The sequence below is a fragment of the Dryobates pubescens genome, chromosome 24, assembly GCF_014839835.1.
Source record: "Dryobates pubescens isolate bDryPub1 chromosome 24, bDryPub1.pri, whole genome shotgun sequence".
Lineage (NCBI taxonomy): Eukaryota > Metazoa > Chordata > Aves > Piciformes > Picidae > Dryobates > Dryobates pubescens.
Window position 1 is genome coordinate 15,474,070 of NC_071635.1, and position 12,827 is coordinate 15,486,896.

Here is a 12,827-nt window from a genome sequence, read left to right on the forward strand (position 1 = left end):
AATGGGTTCTGATTGACTTCTGTATGTGATGAGCCAAACAGTGCCTTGAAACCCTGCCAGAAATGATGGTAATTAACCAACTGCTGCATTTTATGCAGCTTTTATGGCTCTACTGGGTTAGTTCCCTTTCACTGCTGAAAATGAAAAGACAATTCTGCATTTAAGTCCTCATATTCCTAATGTGCACAGAGAAGGGAGCTGCACAAGAAAATAAACACCCCAACAGCTTTCTGAGGCCTTTGCAGCCCACTCTTGCTTGTATTCATCCAACAATGCAAGGCAAGCAGCAAAACATGCCATGGGGAAAATCTCCTGAGGAAAATCCAGTTAAGGCAAGTAAGCAGATTTACAATGTTAGTAACCATATAATGACTGGAGATAAGTAAAGGTAATGAGATGAGGCAAGAAAAAAAATCAAATCATGTAGCTATGGTGAGGCCCTGTGCTTAGAAAGAGAGATCAAAGCTTAGCCCTGCTGCTTTCAGCAGGAGCTGTTCGAAGAGCAGCTCTGACTTTGTGGGGGGGTTTTGTTAAGAAGCAGCTTGCTGATTTAATTCACCCTGGCCTGCACCATGCATAAACTACTGCAATGAAACACAGTAACAGCTGGTAAACTGGTGCTTAAAATGGGCAGTAAGGCTTTCAGAGCTATGGAGCTGGAGGCCGTGCTGCTTTCAGAGAGTGCATCTGCACTTGGTTAGATAAATCCAACCCTAGGTTTCTAACTGGTAATAATGAGGAATTATCAGTGCAATACTTAGCAGAAGCCATCATGAAAGATGATTTTCCTTCTCATAGTTCTTACTTATCTTCCTTCTCTTCCCCTCTCCCTCTTTATCATTTTAGAATAGAACAGAATGGAATAGAACAGAACGGAACAGAACAGAACAGAATAGAATAGAACAGAACAGAACAGAATTAACCAGGTTGGAAGAGACCTTTGAGATCATCCAGTCCAACCTATCACCCAACACCATCTCATCAACTAAACCATGGCACCAAGCCATCCAGTCTCTTCCTAAACACCTTCAGTGATGGGGACTCCATCACCCTCCTGGGCAGCACATTCCAATGGTCAGTCTCTCTTTCTATGAAGAACTTCTTCCTCACCTCCAGCCTAAACCTCCCTTGGCACAGCTTGAGACTGTGTCCTCTTGTTCTGGTGCTGGGTGCCTGGGAGAAGAGACCAACCCCCATCTGGCTACAACCTCCCTGCAGGGAGTTGTAGACAGGAAGAAGGTCTCCTCTGAGCCTCCTCTTCTCCAGGCTAAGCTCCAGGCTAAGCTTCCCCAGCTCCCTCAGCCTCTCCTCCCAGGGCTGTGCTCCAAACCCCTCACCAACTTTGTTGCCCTTCTCTGGACACTTTCCAGCAACTCAACAACTTTCCTAAATTGAGGGGCCCAAGTAAAAGAAACAGAAGTAGCATAACCATGGCTCAGGCTCTTGGATCAGTTGCTTGCTCATTCCATGGGCAGCCAGCACAGTATCTAAGAACTTTTCCTCTCTGTGTCGTTCTCTTCAGCTTCTCCCAGACCCACCCCACTTTTAAGAACTGGTGCTGGAAGTAACTAGATGCCCTGAAAGGAGAGAAGATGGGGAGTTTCCTTCTCTGGAGACATTCAAAAGCCACCCAGATGTGTTCCTGTGTGACCTGCTCTAGGTGATCCTGCTCTGGCAAGGTGGGGTTGGACTGGAAGAGCTTTTGAGGTCACTTCCAGCCCCTAATGTTCTGTCATTCTGTGACATTTAATCCTCTACTCGTGCCAGTCACTGTACTGATGAATACTACTAAAAGACCTTTATAGCCTTTTTTGCACAGCTCCACACAACTCTTCTGGTATTGTACTGCCTGTTCTCACTGCTAGTAGGACTTTTCTTCACTGTCTGGGGCCAGCCTTACTACAGTATTATAGTAACAGGACTGGGGGGAATGGAGCAAAACTAGGAAGTGGGAAGATTCAGATTGGATGTTAGGAAGTTCCTCACCATGTGGGTGGTGAGAGACTGGCACAGGTTGCCCAGAGAGGTGGTGGAAGCCTCATCCCTGGAGGTTTTGAAGGCCAGGCTGGAGGTGGCTCTGAGAAACCTAATCTAGTGGGAGGTGCCCATGGCAGGGGAGTTGGAGCTGGCTGAGCCTTGAGGTCCCTTCCAACCCTGACAATTCTATGACTCTCCATACCACGTTAAGACTCTAAAATCTTCAGCCTAGAGGTACATTTTCAGATGCTCAAACTCCTGTTAAAGAAAAAACTAATCTTTTTTTTGGCAACTGAGATGGATTTATCCTGCCAGCTTGAAAGACAGCATGAGAAAACATCCACTCATATGGGATAGATTGAGAGCCACTGAGAGCTTCTATTACAGTCATTCATGCTGAGACAATCCAAACAGAGGTATGGGCACTCAAAACTCTGCCAAATAAATAGCATTGAACTGTGCCATTTGTACCTTTCACAAATGCAGCTGGGGACTAGTAACACTCTGCACTCAATGCAGACCAAGCAGGTTCTGCTTAGCTTGCAGTGAAGATAAATCCCAAAGAGACTGCAAGAGTCTCCTCAGCTGATAGACAGAGACTACCCAGCTGAAGCCTGTGGGACAAAGATGATGCTTGGATAAAGCTCACTACAAACTCAACCAGCATCTAGCTGCCACTGTGATAAAGCTTATACTTAAAAGATCTTTTTTTATCCTTTAATCTTGATTTATCATGAGGGGAGCATCTCATTGTGATAAAAGTAATATGCCTGTAAGCATAGGACACCCACCCCACCCCCCCAAAATGAGCTCACCTGGAATCCTTTCGGACTCTTGCCTTTTCAAAGGAAAATGCAGCTTGCCTGTTCCCATCATACAGCTGTGTTGTGGGTTCTGCAGAAACCCCTTCTTTGGCTCCTCTCCTCCTGTCAGCAGAGACCTGAAGCCTCGAAGCCACTTTAGATGGAGAAGGCTGAAGAGGGTGCTCTCCCTGAGTGCTAACAACATCCTGCAGCTTGTTCAGCTGGATGCACTTGCTCTGAAGTTCCTTGGTGAGCTCTGCTATGACCTTAGTCTGCACTGCCAGCTGTTTCTGAAGCTCAGCAACACAGCTCTGACTCTCTTGCAGCTCTTCATCTTTTCTCTTCAGCTCCTTTTCCAGCTCAAGCAGCCTGCTGCAAAGAACATCAGCTTGCCCACTAACCATGTTGATGCCTAGATCTTGGTACTTCAAAAACTTACGGCTGCCAGCACAGCCCAGAGAGAGGTTTCCTATGTGTCTGTCTGGCCGCCTCAGGTGCTTGGGTTTCACTGATCCATTCCCCATCTTGTCCAGAGACCTAGGTGAGGAAATAAATTTGCAACAATGAGAATAATTAAAAGAAAGAAGTCAAGAGAATTCTAGAATGGTCTGGATCTGGAGGCACCTCCAAAGGTCATCCAGTCCGACCCCCTCGGCAGTCAGCAGGGACACCCTCCACTAGATCAGGTTGCCCAGAGCCCTGTCCAGCCTCACCTTGAGTATCTCCAGGGATGGTGCCTCAACCACCTCCCTGGGCAACCTGTTGCAGTGTTCCACTACCCTCATGGTGCAGAATTTGTTCCTAACATCCAATCTAAATCTGCTCTTCTCTAGTGTGAAGCCATTGCCCCTTGTCCTACCACTGCAGGCCTTTGGAAACAGTCTCTCTCTATCCTTCCTGTAGCCCCTTCAGGTACTGGAAGGTTGTTGTTAGGTCATCTGGTTTCAATATATTAAGTTAACAAGTAGCTTTTCTGTCTGCATTTCAAATCTTTTACACCCCAAAACCATAAACCACTTAACCCTGAGCACAAGTCATAGCCATAAGAACAATTCAGCAGCAACCTCCTTTCAGTCCTCAATCACCTCTCTGGGCAACCTGTTCCAGTGCTCAACCACCCTCACTGTAAAGAACTTTTTCACAGCATCACAGAATCACCAAAGTTGGAAGAGACCTCAAAGATCATCGAGTCCAACCTGTCACCACAGACCTCATGACCAAACCATGGCACCAAGTGCCACATTCAATCCCCTCCTGAACACCTCCAGGGATGGGGACTCCACCACCTCCCTGGGCAGCTCATTCCAGTGGCTAACAACTCTCTCTGAGAAGAACTTTCTCCTCACCTCCAGCCTAAACTTCCCCTGGCACAGCTTGAGACTGTGTCCTCTTGTTCTGGTGCTGGGTGCCTGGGAGAAGAGACCAACCCCTTCCTGGCTACAACCACCCTTCAGGTAGTTGTAGACAGCAAGAAGGTCTCCCCTGAGCCTCCTCTTCTCTAGGCTAAGCAACCCCAGCTCCCTCAGCCTCTCCTTGTAGGGCTTGGGCTTGACATCCAATCTAAATCTGCTCTTCTCTAACTGAAAACCACCATGAAAAGTCAAACAAAGAAGAAAAGAAATCCAAAACATGCTACAACATTATTTAATGTGCCCACAGCTCTGTCTAGCCTCACCTTGAATATCTCCAGAGAAATCATGGCATGGTAAGCAATTAATTTAGCATCCAATGGGCAGATGAACTTGAGATATACAACTATGGTAACTATTGTCAATTGTTTTCATCTCTTCCAGTCCTGAAGGTCACAGGAGAAAAAAAGGCAAACAGAAGAGGGAGGGAGGTTAATGGATACATAACAAAAGACCTGATGGTTACCACTGAAGTGATATGCAAGCTCCCATCAGCCTAGTGAAGACAAAACAACCAGCAGGAAGGTGGTGGGGGAAAGCAAACCTTTGTGTTCTGCTGCTGGAGCAGGAGAAACCTCAGAAGGAAAAACAAAATAAAGTTGAGTCACTTCCCCATTAAGGAATAATTACTGAATACACAGACTAATTTAACCAGTGGGTGCATATCTGCCTGGCATAAAGGATAGGTGGTTATTAACCACGTGTATTAGGTACTTATTCATTTAACTCTTTAAAAGGTTATGACCATAAGGAACCAGTCACAAGGGAATTTCTTTAGGGTGTCAGGCAGTGACAGGAACAGGGAGAATGGAGCATAACTAGAAGTGGGGAGATTCAGACTGGATGTTAGGAGGAAGATCTTCCCCATGAGGGTGGTGAGACACTGGCACAGGTTGCCCAGGGAGGTGGTGGAAGCCTCATCCCTGGAGGGTTTTAAGGCCAGGTTGGATGTGGCTCTGAGCAACCTTATGTAGTGTGAGGTGTCCCTACCCATGGCAGGGGGGTTGGAACTGGATGAGCCTTGAGGTCCCTTCCAACCCTGACAATTCTATGATTCTGTATTAGAATAGAATAGAATAGAATAGAATAGACCAGACCAGACCAGGTTGGAGGAGACCTTTGAGATCACCACGTCCAACCTATCACCCAACACCATCTCATCAACTAAACCATGGCACCAAGCACCCCATCCAGTCTCCTCCTAAACACCTCCAGTGATGGCAACTCCACCACCTCCCTGGGCAGCCCATTCCAATGGGCAATCACTCTCTCTATGAAGAATTTCTTCCTAACATCCAGCCTAAACCTCTCCTGGTGCAGCTTGAGACTGTGTCCTCTTGTTCTGGTGCTGGTATAGCTATCAGTAGGTGCCCAGGAAAGGGTATGAACAGGATGAGCATAGAAGCTGCTTGACTGAAATACTGTCTGAAATTTCAGATCTCCTGAGCCTTAAATGCTTTACCTAATCCTTAATGGACCTCAAATCCTAGTCCTCATCCCATTTCCCTTCCAATCCCTGTAAACTCCATATCTGCAGACCCTGGGAGGATCCTAGTGAACTGTTGCAGAGGTCTGCTTCTGCCACAAAAAACTATCTCCTTTTACTTGTTCCTTCCAGTACCAAGCCAGTGATCTGAAAGATAGGAAAGCCTTCAGAAAGGCTTCTCTCTAAGAACATCTTCTCTACTATTCTATACATTTCTGCCCAACCTCTCTCCTGAAACAAGTCCTGTCTTACTCAGTCCTTCCTCATGCACACATCACTCCAATTCAACCAACATCTTGCTGATGACCATTTCAGGACAACACAGAGGAACACCTAAATTACTCCTACCAAGAGCAGACAGCTTGCACTGTTTCTGCAGCTCCCAGTTTCAAACTGGCTCACATTTGTCAGTGTAACAGCAGCTACTGCTCTCAAGGAACAATTACCTTCTATGAGGAATTGCCCTTTTCCATTGTCTAGCCACAAAAAAGAAGAGCTTAGAATCCTATCAGAACAAGCACTTACTACCATGAGTACCCTTCAGTGGCCCACTTGGCATATCATTTTAAGAGGAGCAAGGAAGAAGTACCTGCTGCTTGGGTCAGCCTGTGTTAATGCACAGCCTGAGAGGAGGGGTTAGAAAACCTAACACCTTGCTTTGGGGAGTCTAATGTTCAACAATCACCAGCCCCTTGTACCCCAGAACTAGTCTTGGGGAGCACTGCCTGCTTAGAAAGTCCATCTGTGGGCCACAGCAGTGCAAGGTTACAGTTTGGTTCAGTCTGAGCCTAAGGAGACTTCCACCAGGAGAGAAGAGATAGATGATCCCAAGGCTCTATTGCCTGGGCCTTAGCACCACACAGAGCTTTCCCTAAAAGACCTGCTCAGACTCTTGAGGAGCCCTGTTAGAGCGTATCCTGCTGTTGCAGAAGACCACAGCACAGGAAATATCTGCCTTAGATGAAACAGAAAATTTCCCTGGACACTGCTTTTTCCCTCATCAAAGTGTTTTAATAAGCTTCATAAAAATACTGGTGCAATAACCAGGCAATGGTGCTGCTTGTGGGACCAGTCATCAGCAGGCCCAAAGCAGTTGTTGGAGGACAAAGCACAACTTCTCCAGGTTGAAACCCAAGTGCTGGGGCTTAAGCTCATCTCTTCCATGGGGACTGGGCAGGAACAGGCCCCTGGCAAGATCCTTCTGTGGCTTCACAGAAACACACACTCATGGGGGTTGGACCTCTAGGGATCACTGAGTCCAAGCCCTCTGCTAAAGCAGGTTCACCTAGACCAGGATCACAATGTCCAGGTGGGTTTTGAAAGCCTCCAGAGAAGGAGACTCCACAACCCCTCTGGGCAGCCTGCTCCACGACTCTGCCACCCTCAAAAGTAAAGATTTTTTCTCCTTATGTTTAGGTAGAAACTTCCTGTGTTCAAGTTCGTGCCCACTGCCCCTTCTCCTGTCACTGGGGACCACTGAAGAGGGGCTGGCTCCATCCTCTTGTTCGCTGCCCTTATTGATAAGCATTGATCAGATCCCCTCTCAGGCTGCTCCTCTCCAGGCTAAACAGCCCAAGGCCTCTCAGGCATTGATGCTCCAGTTCCCTCAGCACAATAAAACAGTCAGCAATTTGCCCTTCCTGGCTGGTATAACCATACTTCTACTCTGGGAGATGTTCAAACCCCACCTGAACGTATTGCTGTGCGAGCTGACCTAGGCACAGCCACATTAGCAGGGGGGGTTGGATGAGATGACCTCCAGAGGTCCCTTCCCAAATCCTCTGTGATTCTGCTGCTAAACACAGTGGGATCCATCACATCATTTGAACAAATTGCATCACAGAGGGTTGGAGATGGCCTTTGGAATGGAGAGTGACTGCCCCACAGAAAAACTGACAGAAAGAGAAGAGTCTAAAGGATATATACACATAAGAGAGGATGACTAGAGCTCGTAAGCACTGCACTAGAGTGAAAGCATTAGGAACTGCTGTCTGCCTATCAGACACACACAATTAATCGACAGAACAAGCAGTGGGACCTGACAGCTCCTTGTTTCCACATGTTTCTCTCTGGCCCCTAGCACGGGAGACTCCTGGCCAAGGGCATAAGCAGGGATCAAGCAGTGACTGGCAAGCAGTTCAGCGTTAAAGCAGCTAATTCTCACAGAAAATTTCAAACCTTATGCCTCCAAGGTCTGGCCAACCTGTACCCGTAGGAAATGAGACTAAACCAGAGCACGCTCTGCATTCACTTACAGGGCATCTCACATGCTCCTCCGAAGGCTCTGCCCCTGGCAGAGGCATCAGGTAGGCTCAACTCCCCCTCTCACACACATCAGGAGATGCTGCCCAAGGGGCTCAGCACAAGCCCAGGCTGTGCCCCTCAGTCACCGGGGCGGCCGGGACCATCCTCCCCCACCGGAGCCCGGCACACGCCGTAGAGGCCGCGGCCCCTCCGACGCTCCCCGGCCGCCGCGCCGCGGGCTCAGCCTCCCCAGGGCGCCGCAGGCAGCCGCCGGTGCCTCTCGGAGCTGCTCCCGGGGGCTGCCCTCACCTGCGGCTCGGCTGGGCCCGGCGCCTCCAGGCGGGCAGCGGCAGGCACGGGCCGGTGCTCCCGGAGCCGGAGAGCCAGGGCGGGCAGCGACAGGGTCGAGCCGGCGCTCCCGCTGCTAGAGCCGGGGCGAGCAGTAGCCAGACGAGCAGCGGCGGAGACGGACAGCGGCAGGGATGGGACGGTGCTCCCGGAGCCGCAGAGCCGGGGCGAGCAGCGGCAGGGATGGGACGGTGCTCCCGGAGCCGCAGAGCCGGGGCGAGCAGCGGCAGGCACAGGCTGCCGGCGAGCCGGATCGGGCGGCAGCGCCTCCGCCTGTCACGCTCGGCTGGGGTATGCGGCAGGGGCAGGAGGGGCAGAGGGCGCGGCCGGGCCCGCCCAGCCCAGCTCAGCCTTCCCTGGGCGCTGCGGGAGCCGGGGGGACGCGGGGCTGTCCCCGCCCCGGGGCTTGGCGGGAAGAGGGAAACCTGTGGTGCGCGGCCGGGCCAGGCAGGGGTGCCCCGACCCAGGCGGGCGGGGTCTGGAGGCACAGGGGCCGCCCGGGCTCCTCAGCCCCTTTCCCCTTCGGAGAAAAATGAGTGCCGGGCTATGCGGACAAGCGTTTGTCCTTCTCGGGGGAGAGGCCCTTGTATGCCTGTATGTCACACAGCGGTGCTGCAGCAGCCATGAGGGTGCAGGTAGAACACGTTCGCAAAACCACAGAAAACATCCTGTTGGAAGAGACCTCCAGCTCACCCAGCCCAACCCTCGACCCAACACTGCAGGGTCAATACTCAACCATGTCTCTGAGCCCTACTCTCTGCTTGAACACCTCCAGGAACAGTGACTCTGCCACTACCCTGGGCATACCATTCCAACGTTTGAGAACCCTTTCAGTGAAGAAATACTTCCTGAGATCCAGCCTGAGCATCCCCTGGGGCAGCTTGGAACCATTTCCTCCAGTCCTGTCATTTGACACCAAGGAGAAGAGGCTGCCCCCTCCTCACTCCAACCTGCCTTCAGGCAGCTGTAGAGAGCAATGTGGTCTCCTCTCAGCCTTTTCTTCTCCAGCCTGAACACCCCCAGCTCCCTCCACCCCTGCTCTAGCCCAGGTGCTGCAGGCCTTTCTCTGAACATGCTCCAGAACTTCAATGTCCTTCCCGGAGTGAGGGGCCCGGAGCTGAACACAGCACTCGAGGTGTGGCCTCCCCAGTGCTGAGCACAGGGGGATGGTCACCTCCTTTCCCTGCTGCCCATGCTGTTTCTAATCCAAGCCAGGATGCCATTGGCTTTCTTGCCCCCCTGGGCACTGCTGGCTCATGGTCAGTCAGCTGTCAACCAGCACCCCAGGTCCCTCTCAGAGTCACAGCTTTCCCACCACACATCCCCTGGTCTGCAGCTTACCATGGGGCTGTAGTGACCTGGGTGCAGGCTCTTAGCCTTGTTGAACTTCATACCTTTGCCCTTAGCCCATGGGTCTCACCTGTCCAAATCCTGCTGTAAAGCTGGGAATGACAATCTATCTTTTGATGCTGTGTCATTCACTTTCCCTTCCTTCCTGGCAGGAATACACTTGTATGTCAGGGGGTTTTCTGCTTGCTCTGTAGCTCCCCTCTTAGCACCCTAGGCTGAGGGGACTTCCTCTGGGACAATCGTTACTTAATTACTGAAAACTAGGTGAAAAGGCAACTGCTACACTTTCCAGGACATTATGCAACTGGTATTAGTTTGCAAGGCTGTTAATAAAAAAGTGGTCTATCCTTTGGGGAGAAAAGCAGCATTTAAACAATATAAAGAAATTCATGGATTCATGGAATGGTTTGTGGTGGAAGGGACCTTGAAGACCATCCAGTTCCAACTCCCTGCCAGGGGCAGGGATACCTCCCACCAGCCCCGGCTGGCCTTGGACACCTCCAGGGAGAGGGCATCCACAGCCTCCCTGGGCAACCTGTGCCAGTGTCTCACCACTCTCACTATCAAGACTTTCCTCCTAATTTCCAGTCTCAACTTGGCCTCCTCGAGCTTCAATCCATTATTGCTTATACTGTCTGAACAGCAATGCTGTCTAGCTGTAAATGCATGCTTTGCTTCTGAGGCGACCAATTGCTTTGTAACCCTAACAAGTATCTAATAGAACATCAGCAGAAGGTGCATGGTGCCCTAAAAATCTCAATTATAAAAGCAGCCCTCTGGGGTGAAAATACTTGAATTTATATGAACTTTAAGGAAAATTTTGCCTACTAAAAAATGAACACCGTGATAAAGAAGTTGTTGCCCATGAGGGTGGTGAGAGACTGGCACAGGTTGCCTAGGGAGGTGGTGGAAGACTCATCCCTGGAGGTTTTTGCAGCCAGGCTGGATGTGGCTGAGCAACCTGCTGTAGTGTGAGGTGTCCCTGCCCATGGCAGGGGGTTGGAACTGGCTGATCCTTGAGGTCCCTTCCAACCCTGACAATTCTATGAAGTGTTCTCATGTATTTAAACTTTTTCCTTGAAACCTAATCTGGTAATGACATTAAATGGGATAACAACCAGCTGGTGACACAGGATCCCATGACCTTAAAGCATAAGTTAGGAACAAGAAACAAGGTAAACTCCCAGCTGGTGACACAGGACCCCATGACCAAAAAGCACAGGCTAGGAACAAGATACAAGAAGATAAAAACCAGCTGGTGACACAGGAGCCCATGACCACAAAACACAGGTTAGGAACAAGATACAAGAAGATAAAAACCAGCTGGTGACACAGGAGCCCATGACCACAAAACACAGGTTAGGAACAAGATACAACAAAATAACATCCACCTGGTGACCACAAAGCACAGCTTGGCAGGAGCAAGCTCTCTGGATCTGACTGCCAGCAGCAGGGCAGCTGTAAGGGAGCACATCCCTAGGAATTAGCCTCTCACTTTATGTGGGAAAAAAAATCTGCTCATCCTCACCACGAGGTGACAGAGCAGAGCTGAGAGAAAAAGCACATACTGGGACCTTGCCAAAGGATTGCTCCTCGTTTCCAGCAGAAATGCTGCAGGAAGCCCACAAGAGGTCCTGCTGCACAATACTGCGACGCGGAAAGCCACACCAAGTGACAGGGAACATTCCCCAGGAGAACAGAAGTGGTGGGGAACGTGTGACATTCTGCCTGCTATCCACAAAGGTGATTTTGAGTGCTAGCTCAAGTACTAATGTCAGCACAGTCGAGAACAGGCTGTCTAGGAAGGCAGAAAAAAAAGCCCAACCTCTGTAAAACCCCAGGTGGAGCTGCAGGTTCTTGCTTGCTCTCTGAGCCATGCCAGTTGTGAAAGGGTTTTGCACATGATTGCAGGTAACTGATTATCATTTGCATAGTTCATAGAATGGGTTGGGTTGGAAAGGACCTTAATCTCATTCCAGCCCCCTTGCTACGGGGCACCTTCCACTAGATCAGGTTGGTCAAAGCCATCAGGATGATGCCAATAAAGTGTATCCAAGCAGGAGAAAAGGGAAATACTTGGATTATAAGGACTGGCATTATTCCTGTTGGCTTTGCCAGACACCTAGGCTCTTTTGAGCTAACTGATTCAGATGGCTTCATAGGAATCACAGTTTGCCTTGCACCACAGAGAAATGTTGGAGCCTTTCTCCAGGAGACACTGATGTTGCTTGTGTCCCCATTAACCTCCAAGCATCTGTCAGCACTGAGCTGGGATTTTCAGTCCTGGCTGAGCACTCAACTTGTGGAAGTATTGAGTTCTTGCAGCTCCTCATTACAGAGAGTTTGTGATGCTTCCTTTAGGGGCTGGTGAGCCATACAAGAATCAGGCATCTTCTCTCTCACTTGCTGCAGGTGTGCCAATGGCTCTCTGCCAGCCAGCAGCCCAGCGGTCTGACAACAGCTCAGGATGTTCAAAACTGAAGCTTAGCACACTGCAAAGGGTTCAGTGATTGATGACAACTCCTATCATTCTAACATCAAATATTAAGCTAATGGCCACAGGAGTAGCCTCTGGCTTGCCCAGAGCAAGGGAATTTGCATCCACAGGCGCCTGCACCTGCAGCAGTGCCTCTGCCACAGCAATCACCCTGCCATGTGCTGCCTTTTCTCGGCACAGAGCTGGCCCACGAGACAACACGTTGCTTCTGTGCTCTGGAGGGAAGCTGTGCAATGCTGTTTGTGGTTTTAGTTACAAAGTGCACAGTTCCAAGTGCACAGCTAACAAACCCATCTCCAAACCCGGAGAGCAGTCCCAGCAGTGTTGCACTGGAGGAGGCCAGCTCTTCTTTACAGGTAAGCTAAGCCTCTGTTCAACCCTCTGGCTTTCTTCAGAACTGAAAATGCAACAACCACCATGACAATGAGGCTGCCAAATCATAGAAGCTCATTTATGTACCTTAGCATCCTGCCATCCTACTTCCAGGAGATGTGAAAGAGGACTGCACAATTTCCCCAAGCTTTTTCCATGAAGTAACTCCTGCCTGCAACCCTTCAGCAGAGAGGAAGGTGGGGAAGACCTCACCTGATGAAAGCTGGGAGCAGCAGCAGTGTTCCCCCTTACAAAGAGTTAGCCTCTTCTTCCTCCTTCACCCTAACTGGAGAACGGCAGAGGAGCAGAGAAGTCCTTCTCCACCTGGTGCTCCTGGAATA

General features: G+C 50.1%; 1 protein-coding gene across 1 annotated transcript in view; it reads right to left on the bottom strand.

Annotated features, from left to right (window-relative positions):
- Window positions 1-7,957, bottom strand: part of PRKG2 (protein kinase cGMP-dependent 2) — a 36,509-nt gene extending 28,552 nt beyond the window's left edge. The window contains exons 1-2 of the mRNA XM_009896748.2: window positions 7,931-7,957; window positions 2,793-3,317 (exon numbers count right to left, since the gene is read on the bottom strand). Of these exons, the coding sequence (XP_009895050.2) occupies window positions 2,793-3,304 (512 nt within the window). The 5' untranslated portion in view covers window positions 3,305-3,317; window positions 7,931-7,957. The remainder of the gene's footprint in view (window positions 1-2,792; window positions 3,318-7,930) is intronic.
- Between the last annotated feature and the right edge of the window lie 4,870 nt (window positions 7,958-12,827).